The following is a 19,715-nucleotide window of genomic DNA, read 5'->3' as shown; positions in this document are numbered from 1 at the left end:
CCATTGCCAGGAGTTGAATATATCATGTCTGGAGAGAGACCAAGAGTTCCAAGGCCTGGGTGTTGGGAGACTATTTCAATTCCTCCCTCTGCCACAAGGGCCCTGGGAAGGAAAACCCCCTAAGCTCCAATTGAATCTTCTGCAAAATAAGAAGCATGGTCTCCTCGGCTTCCAAGGGCCTCTTCAGCCCTGGTAACTGGAGAAAGTAGGGGATACGGCTTTAAGCGATTACAGCAGTAATTGCGGAGGGACCCCAACAGGCTCTTGGGTAGAGGCCATGTCACTGTTTGCTGAGGGGGGAGAAGGTAAAGGCCTGAGTCCTACATGAACTGGCCTGAACCCAGTCAGCCAGGAAGCCCAACTTCTAAACCCTGTCCCACAACCGCAGGGACAAGAACGTCCTTTCTTCCTGGAGCCCTTGTATTCAAAGGGCAGCAGAGTCCGAATTCAGAACCAGGAATCAATTCTCTTCCTGTTTCTGCCCATTTGCACCTAAAGGCCTGCCTGCCACTTGCCTTCAATAACTGATCTCTAAAACAGGACCCATGTTTCCTGGTTTTGACCTCTCCTGGGGATGCCAGCACAGACGAGGACCTCCAAGATGAGCTTTCAAGCTAACAGGTTTTATAACAGATTTTGGCAACTTGATGAACATGGAGGCCTTATGCTGACTCATTTTCAGGAATTTTGAGGAATCTCTTAAATGGGCAGTAACTGCTTGCTCCATTGATACAGCACTTCCTTCAATTTTTGAGTCAATCTCCTCTTTCTAAATGCTACATTAATAAAGGTCCTTTGAACAGTGATACAACAGTAGGTGTCCAGGATGGTACCAAACACATTCACACAGTGACTGCCCTCTGCAAAAAGTTGAATTTCCCCTTAATTCCAAGGGCACAATCTCAGATGGTTCTGGAAGGGATGGTGGGGCAGTCTCCAAGCCTTCAGGAACATGATGGGATTATTTCCTTCCAAATCACCTTCTCTGGCCTTAGTGCTTGCATTCTTTTCAGTGGCCATTCCAGTCACTTCCTTCCTTTCCCATCAGTTTGAGGATACACCTAATAGTGTAAATACTGTCCACAAATAGTCCACCCCTAGCCATCACCTCCCCTCCCCGCTCTGCAGGTATCTCAAATTGGGGGCATCTAGTCTATTTGATTCTGTTACTCATTAGCAATATATCTAGCTGAATGGGGACATTAGTTTATTGTTTCCCAATGACTAGAGAGAAGTATCTCTAGAAAGGAATGTCATACCAGGCTACCCTTCTGACCACCACTAGCAGACTTATAAAACAGCTGGGAATGAAGGAAACACCATTAATTAATTAAGAATGCTTAAAAGCTGGATAAGTAGACAAAATTGATTTTCTTTTTAAAATAACTACTTGGGGGGGGGGGCGCCTGGGTGGCTCAGTCGGTTGGGCGTCCGACTTCGGCTCAGGTCATGATCTCACAGTCCGTGGGTTCGAGCCCCGCGTCGGGCTCTGTGCTGACAGCTCAGAGCCTGGAGCCTGTTTCGGATTCTGTGTCTCCCTCTTTCTCTGACCCTCCCCTGTTCATGCTGTCTCAAAAATAAATAAATGTTAAAAAAAAATTTAAAATAACTACTTGGAAAGGGCGCCTGGGTGGCTCAATCGGTTAAGCGTCCGACTTTGGCTCAGGTCACGATCTCATAGTTCGTGAGTTTGAGCCCCGCGTTGGGCTCTGTGCTGACAGCTCAAAGCCAGGAGCCTGGAACCTGGGGCCTGATTTGGATTCTGTGTCTCCCTCTCTCTCCGCCCCTCCCCCACTCCCGCTCGCTCTCTCTCTCAAATAAACTTTAAAAAATGTTTAAAAACATTTTAAAAAATGTTCAAAATTACCAGCTGAAAGACAAAGGAAAAATGTTCCAAATGTTTGTGGAACACCCACTGTGGCCCATCAGTGTGAGGCATGTTCACATCTCATTTAATCCTCACAGCTGCCCTGAGAGTACATAATTATTATCTCCACTTCGCAAACCCGATAGCAGGCTCAGAGGGGTCTCTTGATGGAAAAAATCTCTGGAGATATCTATTCCAAAAAAGTGACTGTTTGCCATCTCTGGGTGATTCGGTAACAATGGAGTTTTGTTTAATGTTTAATACGAAACAACATTCCATTTTATTAAAAGGTAAAATGTTATGAAATAATAAATATGTAGGAGCCTCGGCCAACATCTTAAACTAGGATCTGACATAGCCATAATGCCCTGTCTTCCAACTTCCCTGCCCTTCCCTTGACATCACATGGTCTTCTCAGGAGATAAGCCCTGGGGCTGATGGGGAAGGAAGAGAAACCACCAACCTCAAAAACCAGGTTCCATCTGACCTGGCTCTCACTGGGGCCATCACTCTAAGCCACAGGCCTTCTTTTGCTCTGACATGTCTCCCTCCAGGTATCCAAGGTGCACTAAGGCTATGAAGGCCACAGGGCTCACCTTGCCATTCTCAGTAAATCACTTTATAAAATGTCCAGACTTTCCTGCAGAGCATCCAAAGTGTATGGGGTTGTGGCTAAGCTTCCATAAAAATGGGCTTCCCTCTAGGCCCTGGAGCAGTGTGGCACCAATCTGAAAGCTTCTAGTTCACACAGTGAAAAGTCAAAAAAAAAAGGCCATTTACCATGGCCCTGGGCTTTCCACAAAGAGACAAATTAAGGGATGAGGGCCCAGACTGCCTCCATCATCGTTTCATTCTATGTACCTCAATGCTGAGAGGAGCGGCAGGAGAGATATCAAGTGCTTGCAAGGTCCCTAGGTCTGTGCTGGCATTAAGGCCTTCCCCTGCAGCTTGGGATTCCGTGACAGAAAACACTGTGGCGGCGAGGGCTCAGTGGGGAGGCTGCTGGAATGGGGGCACTTTCCTGTTGCAGAATAAGGTTCCCTCGGCCCTGGGCTTGGTTGTTCCTGTCGACAGAATGCTAGCCACAGAAACTCTGTCCGGCTTAATAATTTTCTCTGAGCTCCCTTCGGAGGACCTGAATACTCTTCTTTTCCACCTCTCCCGAGAGAGGATGAGAGTAGGACCCAAGACTCTCACATATTTGCTGAGCACCCGATACTTGCAGAATTTAGATCACAGAGGGTGGGGAAGCTGGGTAACCAGACAGATACACAGAGAGAGAGAGGAGTAGGTAACTATAGGTATTTGATAGCTATATTTCCACTCGTTTATTTAGCAAGTACTCATTGTGTATCAGTCTCGTGCCAGGCGCTGAAGATACGATGCTGCACGAGAGAGACAGCTTAGACTCCTTTCTGTGACGTATGGCGTGGACCCCTCCAAAATGTCCCGTTGGTGACAAATTCTTTATCGTGGGTGCCTCACAGTTTCACACTCTTTCATCGTCTCTGGGGTCAAGAGCCGTACGGTGATTTTCTTCAGACCGGAGACCCTGGACAGGCTTCCCTTCTCCTGTGGAGCTTCTGGTGTCTGAGGAGGCTTGACCGCCTGCTGAAGCTTCTCCGGCATACGCTGCAGGTATACGGCTGCTCACCCGTGTGGGTTCTCTGGTGTTTAATAAGGTGAGAGTTCTGAATGAATCTCTTCCCACATTCATAACATTTAAAGGGCTTCTCCCCTGTGTGAATTCTTAGGTGTGTGTGTAGATTTGTATTGTGACTGAAGCTTTTGCCACACCAAGAGCATCTGTAGGGTTTTATTCCTTGGTGTGCCATTAAGTGCTTATTAAGATCTGAACTCCATCTAAACCTCTTATCACACTGTTGACATTTGTAGGGTTTCTCTTCAGTGTGAATTCTCTGGTGCTTAATAAGGTCAGAGCTAACCCTGAAGCTTTTCTCACATTCCTGACACTTAAAAGGTTTCTCTCCTGCATGGCCTTTCCCATGAAGATCCATTTGTTTTGGAAGCTCTTGTTTACAAGTTGAAAGTTTCTTTCTTTTCCTCCCTAGGAAAGCTCGATGCCGTTTCCGCAGCCTACGTGTAGCACCGTGATTTTCTTTGCCTGTTGTTTTCTGGGCAACTTTCATTCTGGCCTTTCTTAACACTTTGCGTCCTGACGCTTGTATTTCTAATGCAGAAACAGATATAGGTTGGTCATTTCCAGTGTCATTTTTGAGCTTTAACCCTGTTGGAATAAACAGAAGAGTCAGCCGTCTGTGTCCCAGAACAAGAAAACTATAGGAATGGAGAGAAAAATCTATGATGACTGCTTTTTCAAAAACATGGGAACAAGTGATTCCTGGTCCGATACGGGCAAATGGCATAGACGCATTTCCTCCGGATCCTCCTGGCTAGGCACAATAACGAACCAGTTAAAGAATGCAAGCCACAACCAACAGAGAGTTCTAAAAGATGCTAAAAAGAATGCAAAATGGTTTGGGCTCCCAGGACTAGCAGAGTAACACAGCAGAGTGTCTTACGTCCCCACACCCACCGGAAGATGGCAACCCTGATCTAGTGTTTTCCCACCGTCAACCTAGCAACAGAAGGCTGCCTGGATAGGCTTATCCCTGCACCGGTCTGAATGGGAAGCCTGCCAACATCAGAACCCCAGCTAGGAGACTCCAAAGTGGGCAGGCAGAACTAGCAAGAGGCACCTAGCCACAGTGGCCTGGCCCAGAAAGCCTCTTCATCCCTGAGGGTCTGACATTCCCCTTTTCCCACAGAGAGGCACTCTGTCCTCCGAAATACCTTCCTCCCCCCCCAAGCAACACCAGCAGGCACACATGGGAGCCCTGGCAGGAACACGAAAACCAAGGAAACCACAATAACACTGTGAAGCCTCTGAAAATTAAACTGTCACTGGAAGCATAACCCACAAAAGCAGCAAAGAACCTATGTGCTAAACTAAAATAGGGGGACTGCTCATTAAATTAAAATATTGAAATGTGACCCAGACTCTCCTAACGTAATAGATAAAATGATCAGGATACAATCAAAAATCACCCGTTGGAGCAAGAACAACAAAAAAAAAAATCACAACTTCTCACAACAGTGACAAGAGGCAATCTGACAAAAATGGAATCAGACCAGAAATCAAAAACAGAAAGAGGAAAATCTAAAAATATGTGGAAATGAAATAATACACGTCTGAAAGTTCTGTGGTTCAAAGAGAAAGTCTCCAAGAAAATGTAAAAAGACACAGTCGAATGAAAATGAAATTATAATATATTAAAATACGTGGCACTCAGAGGAAAAGGCATAGCCCTAAGCACTTCCAACACTAAAGGAGAAAGGTCTCCAATCAATACTCTGGGTTTCCACCTCAACAGACTAGAGAAAAAAACTAAAGTAAACCCAAAGCAAGTTGAAAAAGGAAATAATAAAGATCGGAGCAAAAGTCACCACCATAGGGCTTGTTCTTCAAAGCCATTGGTAAAATTGAGAAACCTCTATCACAACTGACAAAAATAAAAGGAGAGGGAACCCAAATCACCAATGTCAGGAAGGAAATCGGGTCCATCACTACACATTCTGCAGCAACTAAAACGATGGTAAGAAAATACCATAAACAGCCTTATATTCGTGTCTTTTAAAAGTTGGGAAAAAATGAAGCAGTTCCTCAAAACCACAAACTAGACCAACCAACATGAAATAGATCATCTGAACAGCACCATCACCATTACAAAGTGAATTCATAGTTGAACTAGGTCTCCTCCAAATCCAGGCCCATATGGTGTTACTGGAGGGTTCTACCAAATATTTATAGAATTAACACCAATGTCATACAATTTCTTCCAGAAAAGAGGAGGAAATACTACCCAACTCTTTTTATAAGGCCAGTATTACCCTGACAGCAAAATCATATCAAGTCAGTACTAAAAAAGAAACTACAGACTAACATCCCCCGTGAACTTAAATGCAAAAATCCTGAACAGAATATTGGCAAACTGAATACAAAAATATGTAAGCATTATATACCATGATCAAGAAGGATTTATTGCAAGTAGGCAAAACTGGCTCAACATGTGAAATCAATCAACATAACATACCATATCAACAAGCATTTAAGGATCATACTCCTATCAACGGACACAGAAAAGTATTTGACAAATCCCCCCATCCATTCATGATAAAAACACTAAGTTAGGAATTGTATTGACTTGATAAAAGAGTATGAACAACAAAAAAAACCATACTAACATTAACAGGTGATGGTGAAAGACTTAATGTTTCCAAAAGACTGGGGACAAGGCAAGGGTGTCTACTCTTCCCACTTTTATTCAACACAGCAGGAAGTTGGAGCTATTCCAACTAAGGCAAGAAAAAGTTAAGGCAAGAAAAAGAAATCAAAAGGCACTGCGGATAATGTGATGACCTAGGTATAAGAATCTCAAGGGATCTACAAAATAACTCTTAGAAATAATAACTGAGTTAGTAGGGTCGCAGAAGACAAGATCAAAATACACAATCAGTGGCATCCCTGTATGAAGAGAGTTAAAATTAAAAACAATACCATCTCCAAATACTCCAGTGAAAATGAAATGCTTTGGCACGTACTTCACACAACATTCAGAGGATCTGTGCACTGAAAATTACAGAAAGTTGATGAAAGAAATCAAAGACCTAAATAAATAGAGACTATGTTCACTGATCAAAAAAAATGTCAACATAGTAAAGATACCAATCCTCCTCAAACTAATACGTAGGTTTAATGTAATTTCTAGCAAAATCCCAACAAAGTTTCTTGTAGACATTGATAAGCTTACTCTGAAATTTACGTGGAAAGACATAGGCCCTAAAAGGGCTAAAATAAAATTTTATTTTACAAACAAGAATAAAGGGGGAAGAATCCGTCTACTTGACAGATATTAAGTCTTTTGTATCATATAGCTACAGTTACCAAGACAGTACACTGTTGGCAGAGGAACAGACAAAGAGCTCAACGGAACAGAATAGATACATACAAATATACCCAACTGATCTTTGAGAAAAGTGCAAAGAAAATTCAGTGGAGGATCTAGGCTTAGTCAGAGTTCTAGCTTTGACACCAAAAATACAACGTATAAAAGGAAAAAATGAGAAATTGGTCCTCATGGGGCGGCTGGCTGGTTCAGTTGGTGGAGCATGTGACTGTTGATCTCAAGGCCATGAGGATGAGCCCCATGTTGAGTGTAGAGATTACTTAAATAAATAAAAAGTCTTTAAAAAGTTGGTCCTCATTGGGGCACCTGGGTGGCTCAGTCGGTTAAGCGTCCGACTTCGGTTCAGGTCATGATCTCATGGTCTGTGGGTTTGAGCCCCAGGTCGGGCTCTGTGCGAACAGCTCGGAGCCTGGAGCCTGCTTCGGATTCTGTGTCTCCCCCCTCTCTGCCCCTCCCTGCTCATGCTCTGTCTGTCTCTCTCTCTCTCAAAAATAAATAAACATTAAGTAACATTTTTTTAAATAAAAACTTGGTCCTCATCAAAATGAAAAACTTTTGCTCTATAGAAGCCCCTAGGAAGAAGATTGAAAAGACATTATACAGACTGGGAGAAACTATTTACAATCTGCATATTCAACAAAGCGCTAGAATCTATAATATATAAAACACTCTCGGGGCACCTAGGTAGCTCAGTCAGTTGGGCATGACTCTTCATTTCGGCTCAGGTCTTGGTCCCAGGGTTTATGGGGTCAAGTCCCTAGTCAGTGGTGTTGGGCTCTGTACTGACAGCGCAGAGCCTGCTTGGGATTCTCTCTCTGCCCCTCCCCATTCACGCAGACCTGCACACACTCTCTCTCAAAATAAATAAACATTTAAAAAAAAACACTTTGTTTACAGGGGCGCATGGGGGGCTCAGTTGGTTAAGTGTCCAACTTGGGTTCAAGTCATGATCTCACAGTTCACGAGTTTGAGCCCCACATCGGGCTCTCTGCTATCAGCACAGAGCCCACTTCTCTCTCTCTCTCTCTCTCAAAAATAAACAAACATTAAAAAAAGACTTTGTTCATAAAAATATATATGTGTATATATATATATATATAAAACTCTCAAAACTCAACAATTAAAAAAGAATCCAATTAAAATACGGGTAAAAGACATTTCACTGAAGAGAATACACAGATGGCAAAAAAGCACATGAATATCTATAAAACATCGCTGGCCACTAGGGAAATGCAAACCCCAAACCACAATGAGAGAACACTACATACCTATCAGAATGGCAAAAATAAAATGGAGACAAACCAAACACTGGCAAGGATAAGGAGAATCTAGATCACTCATTCATTGCTGGTGGGGAATGTGAAATGCTACAGCCACCACAGGGAAACAGTCGGGCACATTCTTGTGAAATTAAATATGTAATTGCCATATGAACCAGCAATTGCACTGTTAAGACATTTACTCCAGAGACATGCAAACGTATCTCTGTAAAACATCCTGTACATAAATGCTCATGACAGCTTCATTCACAATAGGCAAAAAATGAAGACTGCAAAGATATCTTTTCAATGATGAATGGTTAAACAAACCGCGTTCTCTCAGTATCATGGTGTGCTACTCAGTAGTGTTAAAAAAAAAAAAAAAAAAGCAACTATGATACACACAACAATTTAGATCAATTTCCGGGGATTTATTCTGAATGAAAAAAGCTAATGCCGAAGAGTCACACACTTTATGATTCTATTCATATGACATTTTGAGATGGCAAAATTTTAGAAATGTGGAACGGATCAGCAGTTGGCATGGGTCAGTGATGGGGTGAGATGTAGGAGACAAGTGTGTGTGGCTCTAAAAGGGCAACAAGAAGGTCCTTGTGGTGGGGCGCCTGGGTGGCTCAGTCAGTTAAGCATCCAACTCTTGATCTAGGCTCAGGTCATGGGCTCAAGGTTCTTGGGGTATGAGTCCCAGCCTCTGTCAGTGCAGAGCCTGCTTGGGATTCTCTCTCTCCCTCTCTCTCTGCCCCTCCCCCTGGCTTGTGCATACGCGCTTGCGTGCTCTCTCTCTCAAAATAAACTTTTTTTTAAAAAAAAGAAAGGCCTTTGTGGTAATGTAACTGTCCAGTATCTTGACTGCAGCGGTGAATATGCAAACTTACACTTGTAATAAAACTTTCAGAACTAAATACACACACAAATCAACACAAACTGAAAATATGAAGGTCAGAAGACTATATCAATATCAATATCCTGGTTGTAATATCATATGATACTGTTGCAAAAGTTATCATTGAGGGAAACTGGGTAAAGTGTCTGTACACAGCTTCTCTTTGTATTACACTTTAAATCTGCATGTGAATCTACAATTATCTTAGTAAGAAGTTCCGTTAAAAATACACAGGAGTAGGGGCACCTGGGTGGCTTGGTCGGTTAAGTGTCCGACTTCGGCTCAGGTCATGATCTCACGGTCCGTGAGTTCGAGCCCCGCGTCGGGCTCTGTGCTGACAGCTCAGAGCCTGGAGCCTGTTTCGGATTCTGTGTCTCCCTCTCTCTCTGCCCCTCCCCTCTTAATGCTCTGTCTCTCTCTGTCTCAAAAATAAATGTTAAAAAAAAAATTTAAAAAAAAATACACAGGAGTAGAATCTTGGGATATTAATCTCCTGTAAAGGTTCTTATCAAAGAACATTTCTCCCCTTCCCATGTATATACTTACCTGCAGGAGACCCTCCAAGATTGTCCTTGAACTCTTGGGGACCCTGGGTCTGCGATTTTCCCCACTGTTCTAAACAGATTACTTCAAGTTTAGGGGGTTAACAATAATGTTCTGAGAAGAAAACCTTGAGGTCATGGACTACTATCATAATGCCAGATTACTTTCAGGGAGAGTGAATGACTCTTTCATACTTTCATTTACTCCAGGTGTTTAAATGGGCACAATCTTAGACTCAGTACCTTCTTTCTAGTCTCCTATGGTTGTAAGTAGACACACAAGGAGGAAGCTGAGAAGGAAGCGCCAGGCGCGCACGTGAAGCAGTATGGGGAAGGGAAGTCCCATGCTGCTGAAGCAGACACGGTCAGGGATGATGGCAGCTTAGACCAGGACGGTGAGAGCAGAAGACGGGGAGACATGACTGTAGTCAGGATCTATTTGGAATGATCCGGATATGTCTTTCCTTTCCCCCACACCATCCAGTTGAGACCCAAGCAGCTACTGGAACACTGGGACTCCCCCATAGGAGATGATTTTCCATAAACTGCGGCCAGATCACTCAACTTCCACACAAAGGAGAGGAAGAATCTTTACCTAGAGAGATGACAGTCTCGTAGTTTTCCTGCATGACATCATTGTAAAGGATCTTCTGAGCAGGGTCCAGTAATTTCCACTCTTCCTCAGAAAAAGACACGGCCACATCTTCAAATGTCAACAAGCTCTAAAGAAAAGAATGGGTTTGGGTTCAGTACTTGCCACTATAGAAGCCGCCCTTTCACTCATTTCTGAATTACACAGCAGGCCAGTCACCAAAGAAGAGTATTAAGATTTAGAGGGAAAAAGGTGAGATGGCAGGAAAGGAAAAAGCCAGAGATCGAGAAGCAGCGTGGGCAGGGCCCAGTCGCCACCGTGCCCAGCCTAGTTACCTAGAGGTGAACATCCGAGGCTAACACGCCTCAGAGCACCCGCCGAGCACTGTGGGTCATGGGCAGCAGAGAAAAGCACAGACAAGGCCATGGTCAGGCTGCCTGAGAAAGCTGGAAAGTACAGCTCACCTGGAACTCAGGCAAGATGAGCTCAGACACCATCTTCCAGTTTGGGGTGCTTTTCTGCTCAGAAAAGGCTAGAATCTGTTGAGCAGGCAGCGCTGTGAATGGAAAAGAGCCAGAGAAAATTTCTCTCTTTTAGGTTCACAAATACCCTGAGTTGATTTCTACACCACAGAACATCAGGAGTCCTTCAGTAAAGATGGCTCACCTTCACAAGTGTGTGTGTGGTGCCAGAGTGGCCTTCTCCTTGTCAATAAGAACCAAACATCCACCGCTCCAAAGAACCGGTTCCCCGGTTCACTGTTCCCCCAGATTTCATGAGAGAACTTGACAAAAGGAAAGCCATTATGTTTTTTTTCCCTCTCACCAAATACATCGTTTACTGGGGTGGGCAAGAATTCGAGGTGGTTGAAAACGAAAGGCCTGGGTCCTCTAGTGCAGATGGTGTGTCTCATACTGTGTTTCTTCCCGGTGCGCCACTCTTCCCCCCGCCCCCCCCGTTCTGTCATGACAATCTATTTCTGACCCCAGTTTCTTCCCTGACATAAGACGTGTGAGATGATCCCTCCATCCCTGTTCCGTCTTCTCTCCTCTCAAATTTCTAAGGAGCAAGGTCCACGCCATCAATACCGGGGTTCTATGGTTTGGACATTTCTGTACGCCAAGCTGACCCTCACCGCCGCCCACCGTTAGCCTACTGTACTCCCAACTTGAGAGACGTCCGAACAGCCGGCCCGGCTGGGCACCTGGCAAATTCCCATGACGTTCCAGCTGAACCGGTTACCGTCACAGCTCCCAGGAGAAGAGAATTATTATGAAGCTCCTCACCTCTTTCATATACAGGCTGGGTTTCTTTGTGAGTATTCCAGCCCAGCTGTTCCTGTAGTACCCGGTATGTATTCCAACATTCTTTCTGGAACACACCCATTGGTTGGGGCTCTGCGGGCTTCCACTTAAAGCCTGGGGCCACTGCTGTTCCTCCCAAGGGCACTGCCTCCTTTCCCCGATCATGGGCTGTGACCTAGAAATAATCCCCATCCTCATTAGCACAGAATTTACTTTTGGTTTCGGGGTGGTGGCGGAGGGATGAACAAGAGAGTCCAGATTCAGGAAAGGGCGTGGCACTCAAGGAAGTAACAAAAAACCTAAAGCGATATTGCGTCACCATTTCCTCCCAGAGAACCATATACATCGTTGGGGAAAATTAGTGTAACATGAAATGAGCTGTGACTGCTGCCAGCCTCCAGCCACACAGGCCACGAGCAGGGTGGGGGCAGGCTGCCTTCACGAGCTTGCTTTCTGGACATGGATCCTCATCCAAGGGCATTTCTATCTTCTGAGTTTTTCTCTAAATAATAATGAGTTGGATTAAAAAAAAAAAGATTCTCAGATTTTTTCCAATCCTCTCATGGCCAGGGAAGGATGTCATGGAGAAAGGGGATGCGGGAGAGGAAAAACCGGGGGAAAATTTGGACTCTAACCTCCCTCCGTAGGATCCAGTTTAGACAGACACCAAAAATAGACCCTGCCTTGTGTTCCTCAAGGCGGGCTCCCCATGGAAAGGAAGGGTGCTGCCTTCTCCCGAGGGCATATCCTGATTCCCCACTCCCCAGCAAGGCCAAGGGTAGACCACTAAGGGAGAGTGACGGAAGGTCTTTTCTTCTGGCCCAGAGATACGTGCACCCACCAGACAGGGCACTACCCTTCAGCATCCTGATTCTGTCCACTCCCCTGTTGGCATTGTCCCTTTTTTTTTTTTTTTTAGTCATTTTTCTTCTTTCTGGATCCTTGTTTCACTTTTTCCTTTCCATTTCTCCTCTTCCTTCAGTCCTCCCAGAGCTGATTGATACTTCTATTAACCACCCTCTCTCTCCTTTGCTAAGTGCTATGCATTTTTCCCCCGGATTTTTCCTCCTTTGCCTACTCGGTCTTGCCTTTTATTTCTCTGCCTTCACGAACTCAAGTCCTCTCTCCTTGGCCATGCCAGACTAGGCCCACCAACTCTAGTTCACCCCGGCCCGAAAAAGGGCAAAAGGCATTTCTTTTTTCTAAGGCCCAGAAAGATGGCCAGAACTCTGAAACCTGCCGTCTGTGACTGCTGCCCGCCTGTGACTCCAGACCCTGCCTAGCTGTCCTAAAGGAACAGAAGAGTGGCCTAATCCACCCCATTCCCCCCCCCAGATATATCCACCTTTACCCTATTTTACTGTACATGTAAGGAATCCTCTCACCTCATCACTTATTCCACCAGGTTCCCTCTGAAAGCGCTCTACCAGGGCCACAGCCTCCTTGATGCTCTGTGGATGATACTTCTGCACCCAGCTCTGGGTGCTCCTGGGCAGAATGGTCAGGAACTGCTCTAACACCAGCAGTTCCAAGATCTGCTCCTTCGAGTGGATCTCTGGCCTCAGCCACTGGTGGCATAATTCCTGAAGCTGGCTGACAGCTTCGTGCGGCCCAGGTGCTTCATGGTAATAGAAGCTCCGGAAGTGCTGGTGAGCGCTCTCGGGACCAAGACTGTCCATTCGTGGGCTGGATTTCTTCCTCTCACCAGAGCGTTCTTTCACGGACTCCTTAGTCTCCCATAAAGCCTCCATGTGGGGGTACAAGCATGCCTTCACCTCTAGATGTCTCATCATCATCTGCTCTAGGAACAGTTTTACTCCTATGTGTGACATCCTCCTGGGGCCTTGGACAACTGAGGCCTTGTCAGGTTTGGTATAAAACCAATGAGCGGATCTTCTCAAGGGCACTGAAGGAGGGGAGAAAAGAAGTACGTGTCAAGAAGAAAGCCACATGGCACACATTTACTTGCCATTTACGGTTATAAGAGAAGAATGAACAGAAAAGAACCTGTCCAATCTCCCTTTTAAAATCACCCGCCACGTATTAGAACACTCATGATCACAGATTACTTCAGGATGCACATTTCTCTCTTTTTTTCTCTTACTCAGCTTTGACACAAAGCAAGGCTCAGAAAAAGCAAATGTCAATTGATAACTTTCCTTTTTGAAAAAAAATTTTTTAATGTTTATTTTTGAGAGACAGAGACAGAGCGCGAGCAGGGGAGGGGCAGAGACAGGGAGACACAGAATCGGAAGCAGGCTCCAGGCTCAGCTGTCAGCACAGAGCCGGACACGGGGCTCGAACCCACAAACCGCGAGATCACGACCTGAGCTGAAGTCAGACGCTCAACCGACTGAGCCACCCAAGCGCCCCAATAACTTTCCTTGTTTTGTTAAAGGTCGAGGAAAGGCTGGTGGGTGAAAATATTGGCACCCACTCGCTAAAAAGAGCTTTGAGAGTAGCCAATAGTTAATCTGTGTGCTTCCTGTCCTATCTTCACAAACAGGGCATGTCCAAGTTTCTCTAAACGTTAACAAATCATCCCAGTCTTTTGTCTTTAGTTAGGTGGAAACAACTTCTTTGCCCCTTCATCCTCTTAGAAGACTGAAACCTTTACTTCGTGGAACATTTGATATTCTCCTTCCCGTTGTATTAATACTGGGAGGAGAACTGAGACAACCCGATCAGAAAGAAGTAAAGCATTTAGGGGAAAAAATAACCTTACTCCCCTCAGCAAATACCCCCAACTGAGCAACCAGATGTCAACATTTTGGGGGGTACTTTTTGGGAAGACTTAAGGGCACGGTGCAATTCTGGACCTGTGTATTCGTTTTTTGCTTACTTTACTGGAAAGCCAAGTCGGCCCTGTTTACTAAATACAATGTCAGCTTGTAAACATAGAAAAAGAAAGGGTGATGAATAAGGCTCTTCTGAGACAGGAAGGGTCCTAGTAAAGGTAGCCCTTCTCTTGACTTTACATTTCCTCATGGTCGTATAGATCTTTAAGTAGGGCTAAGGGTGGCCTTGAGAGACCGATTTTCCCCGAGGTATGCCAGCAGAAACAACAAAGTTCTTTTGAGGATGCCACGGGCATTCAAACAAAAGCTTGGTTCCCTGCTGCCTATCCAGGCTCAGAGGGTACGGGGGGGGGGGGGGGGGGGCGCCTCCTCTATTTCTAGGTTACTAGAAGCTAACGTCTTTGAGGCTGGGATGCCCCTTCCTCCCGCGACCCAACCACCAGCCGGCGGAAACGCGGAAGTCTCGCGGAGCGCAGCGGAGACACCGCTGCACCACCCCCACCACGAGTCCGAGACGCCCTCGGGCCCGACCGCAGACGCGCCCCGGAGCGCTCCGCGGGTGGCCGGCCCCCAAAGGTGCCCGGGGAGCATCCCTAGGTTGCACGCGCACCTGGGGGACAAAGAGGTTGCTTGCGGAGGCGGGACGCGGTGGCCGGAGCCCGAGGACCGGCCGGGCCGAGCCGCCGCGGGGCTGGGACCCAGCGGCGCGCGCCGCGGGAGGCTGCCGGCCCCGCCCCTGCTCGTCGCCGGGGGGCGGGGGGGAGGGGGCTGCCACTGGCACGTGCCGCCCCGCAGCGCCGGGAGCGCGCCGGACCGAATCCCAGGGGCGACGCGGCTTCTCAATTACCTCCGCCCAGCTCTGGCTTCCGCGGACGCCACTTCCCTCTTCCTCGGCTCGGCTGCAAGGTCGACAGGCCTCCCCGCCGCCCTAGGGGAGGAGGCGCTCGCTTCCCGCTCCTCTCCGGGCCTGGAGAGTGGAGCTCCGAGCTCCGGAGCGCGGGGCCCTGGGAGGACCGGTCCCCCACTTGATCCCTCTAGCTCCCTGACCCCGTACCCTGACTCGCCATTTTGGGCTCTGTGGACCGGGCCCAACCGGAAAAGAAAGGATGCGCTTCCGGTGGCTTTGTGACAGCCACGCCCAGCCATCCCCCTCTCTCTACCTGGCGCCGCCGGGCGGGAACCGAGCCGCTGGTCCTTCCCACCCGAGGCGGGAGCCGGCCTTCTGCTCCGGCTCATCCCCGGGCGCGAACACGCCTTCTCCAAGCCGGGTGGAGGCCTAGGGGAGCCCCGTAAGCTGTTCGTCGCCTGGGAGCCGTGTAGCCTACTGACTCCAGGTGCCGCGATCTTGTGGCCCTGATCGCCAAGCGCAGCTCGTGCCTGGTCTCGTTCTGGCGGCCGGCAGCCCTTTCTACTAGAAACTCCCCAGTGAGGGCCACCGCCCCGAAAGTCGTCCCTAGACCTGTCCTGAGCCTCCTGAGATGTAGGACGTGACGTCCTCAGGGTCACATAGATTGCCAGCGGCTGATTTTAGACAAGAATTTAGGTCTTGCTGCTTCATCGCATGCTTTTTCTTTTTTTCTTTTTTTTTTTAATTTTTTAATGTTTTTATTTATTTTTGAGAGAGACAGAATGTGAGCAAGGGAGGGACAGAGAGAGAGAGAGAAAGACACAGAATCTGAAGAGGCTCCAGACTCTGAGCTGTCAGCACAGAGCCTGACGCGGGGCTTTAACTCATAAGCCGTGAGATCAGGACCTGAGCCGAAGTCTGACGCTTAACCCACTGAGCCACCCAGGCGCCCCACCGCATGCTTTTTCTACGGCATTATGCTTCTCTGTACGACAGGACCCTCGTTTCATTTGTGTATCTCCTGTAATGTTCAGCATAGTCCTCTGGATAAGTCATCTTTCTAAGAATCTGTATCTTGGGTTGTCAGTTATCCACATTATCAGTGTTTACCTAGCGTTGAGCCGTTTGGACGAAAACTGTCACTGTGAATCAATAGAGGGGAAACTGTAGCTCAGTAGGGCAGTGAGGATGAAACTGACATCTTTTGAAAGTCACTGCCAGTAACTACTCCGGCAGGCAAAAAAGAGACCTGCGTGCCTAGGAGAAAAATAACACCTATGCAAAAGCAGATGAGACTCAAGCCAAGGTCAATCCCCATTTGAAAAACAAAGCTGCCCCAAAAGCGTGCTAGAGGAGACAGTGCCATTATCTGTGATATATAACCCTAGTAAATATGTTTGCCTCAGCAGAGAAACCATTTTAGAATGGTTCTTTCAAAGCTATGTTCCTGAAGTCAGGCATTTTCACCTAATGTTTTTTGACAATGAAGAAGTCAAGGCATTGTTACTTGTGAACAATTCCTGGGCTTACCCTTCAAATTGAATCACTCACTAACCTATGGGGGCAGTTAGATGAAAGACATTTTCTTTTTCTTTCTTTGTTTTTTTAAATCGTAAGTTTTTAAACCATATGGGGTTTATATATTAATCTGCACAAAATTATTCCTTGTAATTGTCTTCAATAGAAATTATCTGTAGATTAACAGCCATTTAGAATGACTATAGAAATAAGTATAATGCTCTCTTCAACCTACTATGGTTTGTATGCTTCAAAGAGAAGAATTTTATTTAAAAGGACTACGGGGCGCCTGGGTGGCTCAGTAAGGTAAGTGTCCGACCTCAGCTCAGGTCACGATCTCACGGTTCAGTCGTGGGTTTGAGCCCCGCGTCGGGCTCTGTGCTGACAGCTCGGAGCCTGGAGGCTGGAGCCTGGAGCCTGGAGCGGGGAGCCTGCTTCAGATTCTGTGTCTCCTTCTCTCTCTCTCTGCTCCTCTCCTGCTCGCACTCTGTCTCTGTCTCTCAAAATAAATAAACTTTAAAAAAATAAAAATAAATAAAAGGACTATAAACTCCAGGAAGACAAGTTGTAATTTACTTAAAATACATTTCATTACATATTGTTAATATTATTAATAGGAAAACCATACATTGAGCCATGTTCTCTTTTATAAAACTGCAAAATTAAAGGTTTCTAATTAACCTCTAACACCTAGATGTCATTTATAGTTAAATTTTGGCCGATATGTTTGAAACACTAAAAGAGAAACTATGTAAAATCTATAAGTCATTTTCCTTCCCTTAAACACTTCAACCTTGATTCACCCAAGGAATCAAGGTATGATCCTTAACTGGAAACAACTTGAAGAAAGTCATAATTTTGAATAAGATTGCAATGAGCAAGACAAGGAAAAGGAGTTTCCAGAATTAAAATCCACAACACAAAAATGTGAGTTTTAACTGGGCCAAGAGTTGAGATGAGGTAAAACAAATAACTATAGCAGCTTCCTAAGAAATCTTTATAGAAAAGAAACTGAATAGGGTCTGAAAGGCTTTGAAGAGGACAGTTGTAGATAAATTCTTGAGAAATGTGGAGAATTAGAAGCCAACTTGGAAAAAGATAGGATGTGGCTAAATGGGAATGAAGACTACAAAGGCAGTTGTCCAGTAAAGACAGACTAATGAAAAACAGACTCCAGAATTTCGAGTATCTACTGTAAGAGAGTGGACTATCTCCTTGATTTTGTTGACACTACAAATGAATTCCAAAGGTTTCATTTTGCGCTGAAGGAGATGCAACAAGTAGTAACAAAAAACAAAACAGTTGTGGGGCATCTGGGTGGCTCAGTCTGTTGAGCCTCCAACTCTTGATTTTGGCTCAGGTCATGAACCCAGGGTTGTGGGATCGAGCCCTGAGTCAGGCTCTGTGCTGAGTGTGGAGCCTGCTTGAGATTCTCTCTCTCTCCCTCTCTCAAAATAAAATACATCTTTTAAAAAATGGTTGCAGAGGGGTGCTTGGGTGGTTCAGTCGGTTAAGCATCCAACTTCAACTCAGGTCATGATCTCGCGGTTTGTGAGTTCCAGCCCCGCGTCGGGCTCTGTGCTGACGGCTCAGAGCCTGGAGCCTGCTTCAGATTCTGTGTCTCCCTCTCTCTGCCCCTCCCCCACTCATGCTCACTCTCTCTCTCTCTGTCAAAAATAAATAAACATTAAAAAAAAAATTTTAATGGTTGCAGAGTAGATTCCGTTCTAAAATTGGTAACTTTTGAAACTGAGGCCTCACAATATTAATGAGCTATTAAACATGACTTAGACTTCTGGTTCTAGTAATTAGATTTTGTAACAGCTTTACTGTGCTATATCTCACAAATCATACAATGCACCCATTTAAAATATGCTAAAAGTCAGTAGTCTTTAGTATATTCACGGAGTCGTACCACCAACGTGGAAAGTGATTACAGAATATTTACATCACCCCAAAGAGAAACACCAAACCCTCAACCTATAACTCCTCATTTCCTGTAATTCTCTTCCACCAACCAGAGCAACCAATGATCTATTTTCTGTCCATATACATTTACCTATTCTGGATGTTTCATATAAATGGAATCATGAAACATGTGGCCTTTTCTGTCTAGCTTCTTTCATTATGCCTGACATTTTCAGGCTTTATCCATTTTGTAGCATATATCAGTACTCCATTGTATTTTACTGTTGAATGATTTTGTATAGCTATGCTATACCATTGTATGGATATATCACAGGGTATGAATATATACACTGAAGTGTCCAGGAAAAAGAAGATGCCTTTAAATTTTTCATACTTTCTCCTTTTACTTCGTGTTTCAAAATGTGGTATATCCATACAATGGTATGGATAAACAAAATGGACCAGTTAAAGGTTATTGGGGTCTTTCCCTACCTTTTAGCTACTATACCTAATGTTGTTAGGAACATTCATGTACAAATTTTTGTTTGGACATATGTTTTCATATCTTTTGCATATATATGTAAAGGCATGATTGCTGGATCATATGGTAACTCTATGTTTAACCCTTTGAGGAATTGCCAGACTGTTTAGCAAAGGGGATACACCATTTTACATTCCCACCAGTAGTGTATGAGTGTTCTAAATTCTCCACATCCTCACTAACACTTGTTACAATCTGTCTCTTCTATTATACTCATCACAGTACTGTGACATAGTACCTCCCTGTGGTTTTGATGTGCGTTTTGCTGATAGGTAATGACATCGAGCATATCTGCATGTGCTTACTGGCCATTTGTATAAGGATATTAATGTTAACTACAAGATTTATCAACTATCTTATGGGTGTGATATGAGCAAATTTTCAACAGCCATTACCTAACATTAACTTCCCTAGGTCATTCCTACCTGCCTCCTTTCTATGTACCTGTGTCAGGCAAGAGGCGATCTTAAACCTTTCTTCTTGTAGAAGAAATGCATATAATCCCTTCTTTGTAAAGACTTACATGATCACAAGGAAATGAGTCTTCTTTTCCAGAATGGAAGTCAATTTTTATTCAAAAGTGCTTGTAAGCTAGATTGAAGGATAAAGGAATAATGCTTCAAAACAAACGTTTTTCCTTTCACTGA

At 45.3% G+C, this 19,715-nt stretch overlaps 1 protein-coding gene across 2 annotated transcripts; it reads right to left on the bottom strand.

Moving 5' to 3' along the window:
- Positions 1-1,856: 1,856 nt before the first annotated feature.
- On the bottom strand, positions 1,857-15,336 carry ZNF75D (zinc finger protein 75D). 2 transcript variants are annotated; one of them, XM_042974657.1, is made up of 6 exons: positions 15,102-15,336; positions 12,842-13,362; positions 11,439-11,631; positions 10,617-10,708; positions 10,156-10,282; positions 1,857-4,058 (listed from the first exon to the last, which is right to left on the bottom strand). In XM_042974657.1, exons 2-6 carry the CDS (start codon positions 13,286-13,288, stop codon positions 3,406-3,408), a joined length of 1,512 nt encoding a protein of 503 aa, XP_042830591.1. In that variant the 5' UTR covers positions 13,289-13,362; positions 15,102-15,336; the 3' UTR covers positions 1,857-3,405. The 2 variants fall into 2 exon arrangements, with proteins under 2 accessions (XP_042830591.1, XP_042830590.1); XM_042974656.1 differs by having other exon boundaries at positions 1,858-4,115.
- Between the last annotated feature and the right edge of the window lie 4,379 nt (positions 15,337-19,715).

The sequence above is a fragment of the Panthera tigris genome, chromosome X, assembly GCF_018350195.1.
Source record: "Panthera tigris isolate Pti1 chromosome X, P.tigris_Pti1_mat1.1, whole genome shotgun sequence".
In the NCBI taxonomy this organism is placed as follows: domain Eukaryota; kingdom Metazoa; phylum Chordata; class Mammalia; order Carnivora; family Felidae; genus Panthera; species Panthera tigris.
This window is presented reverse-complemented; position numbering and strand designations above follow the sequence as displayed.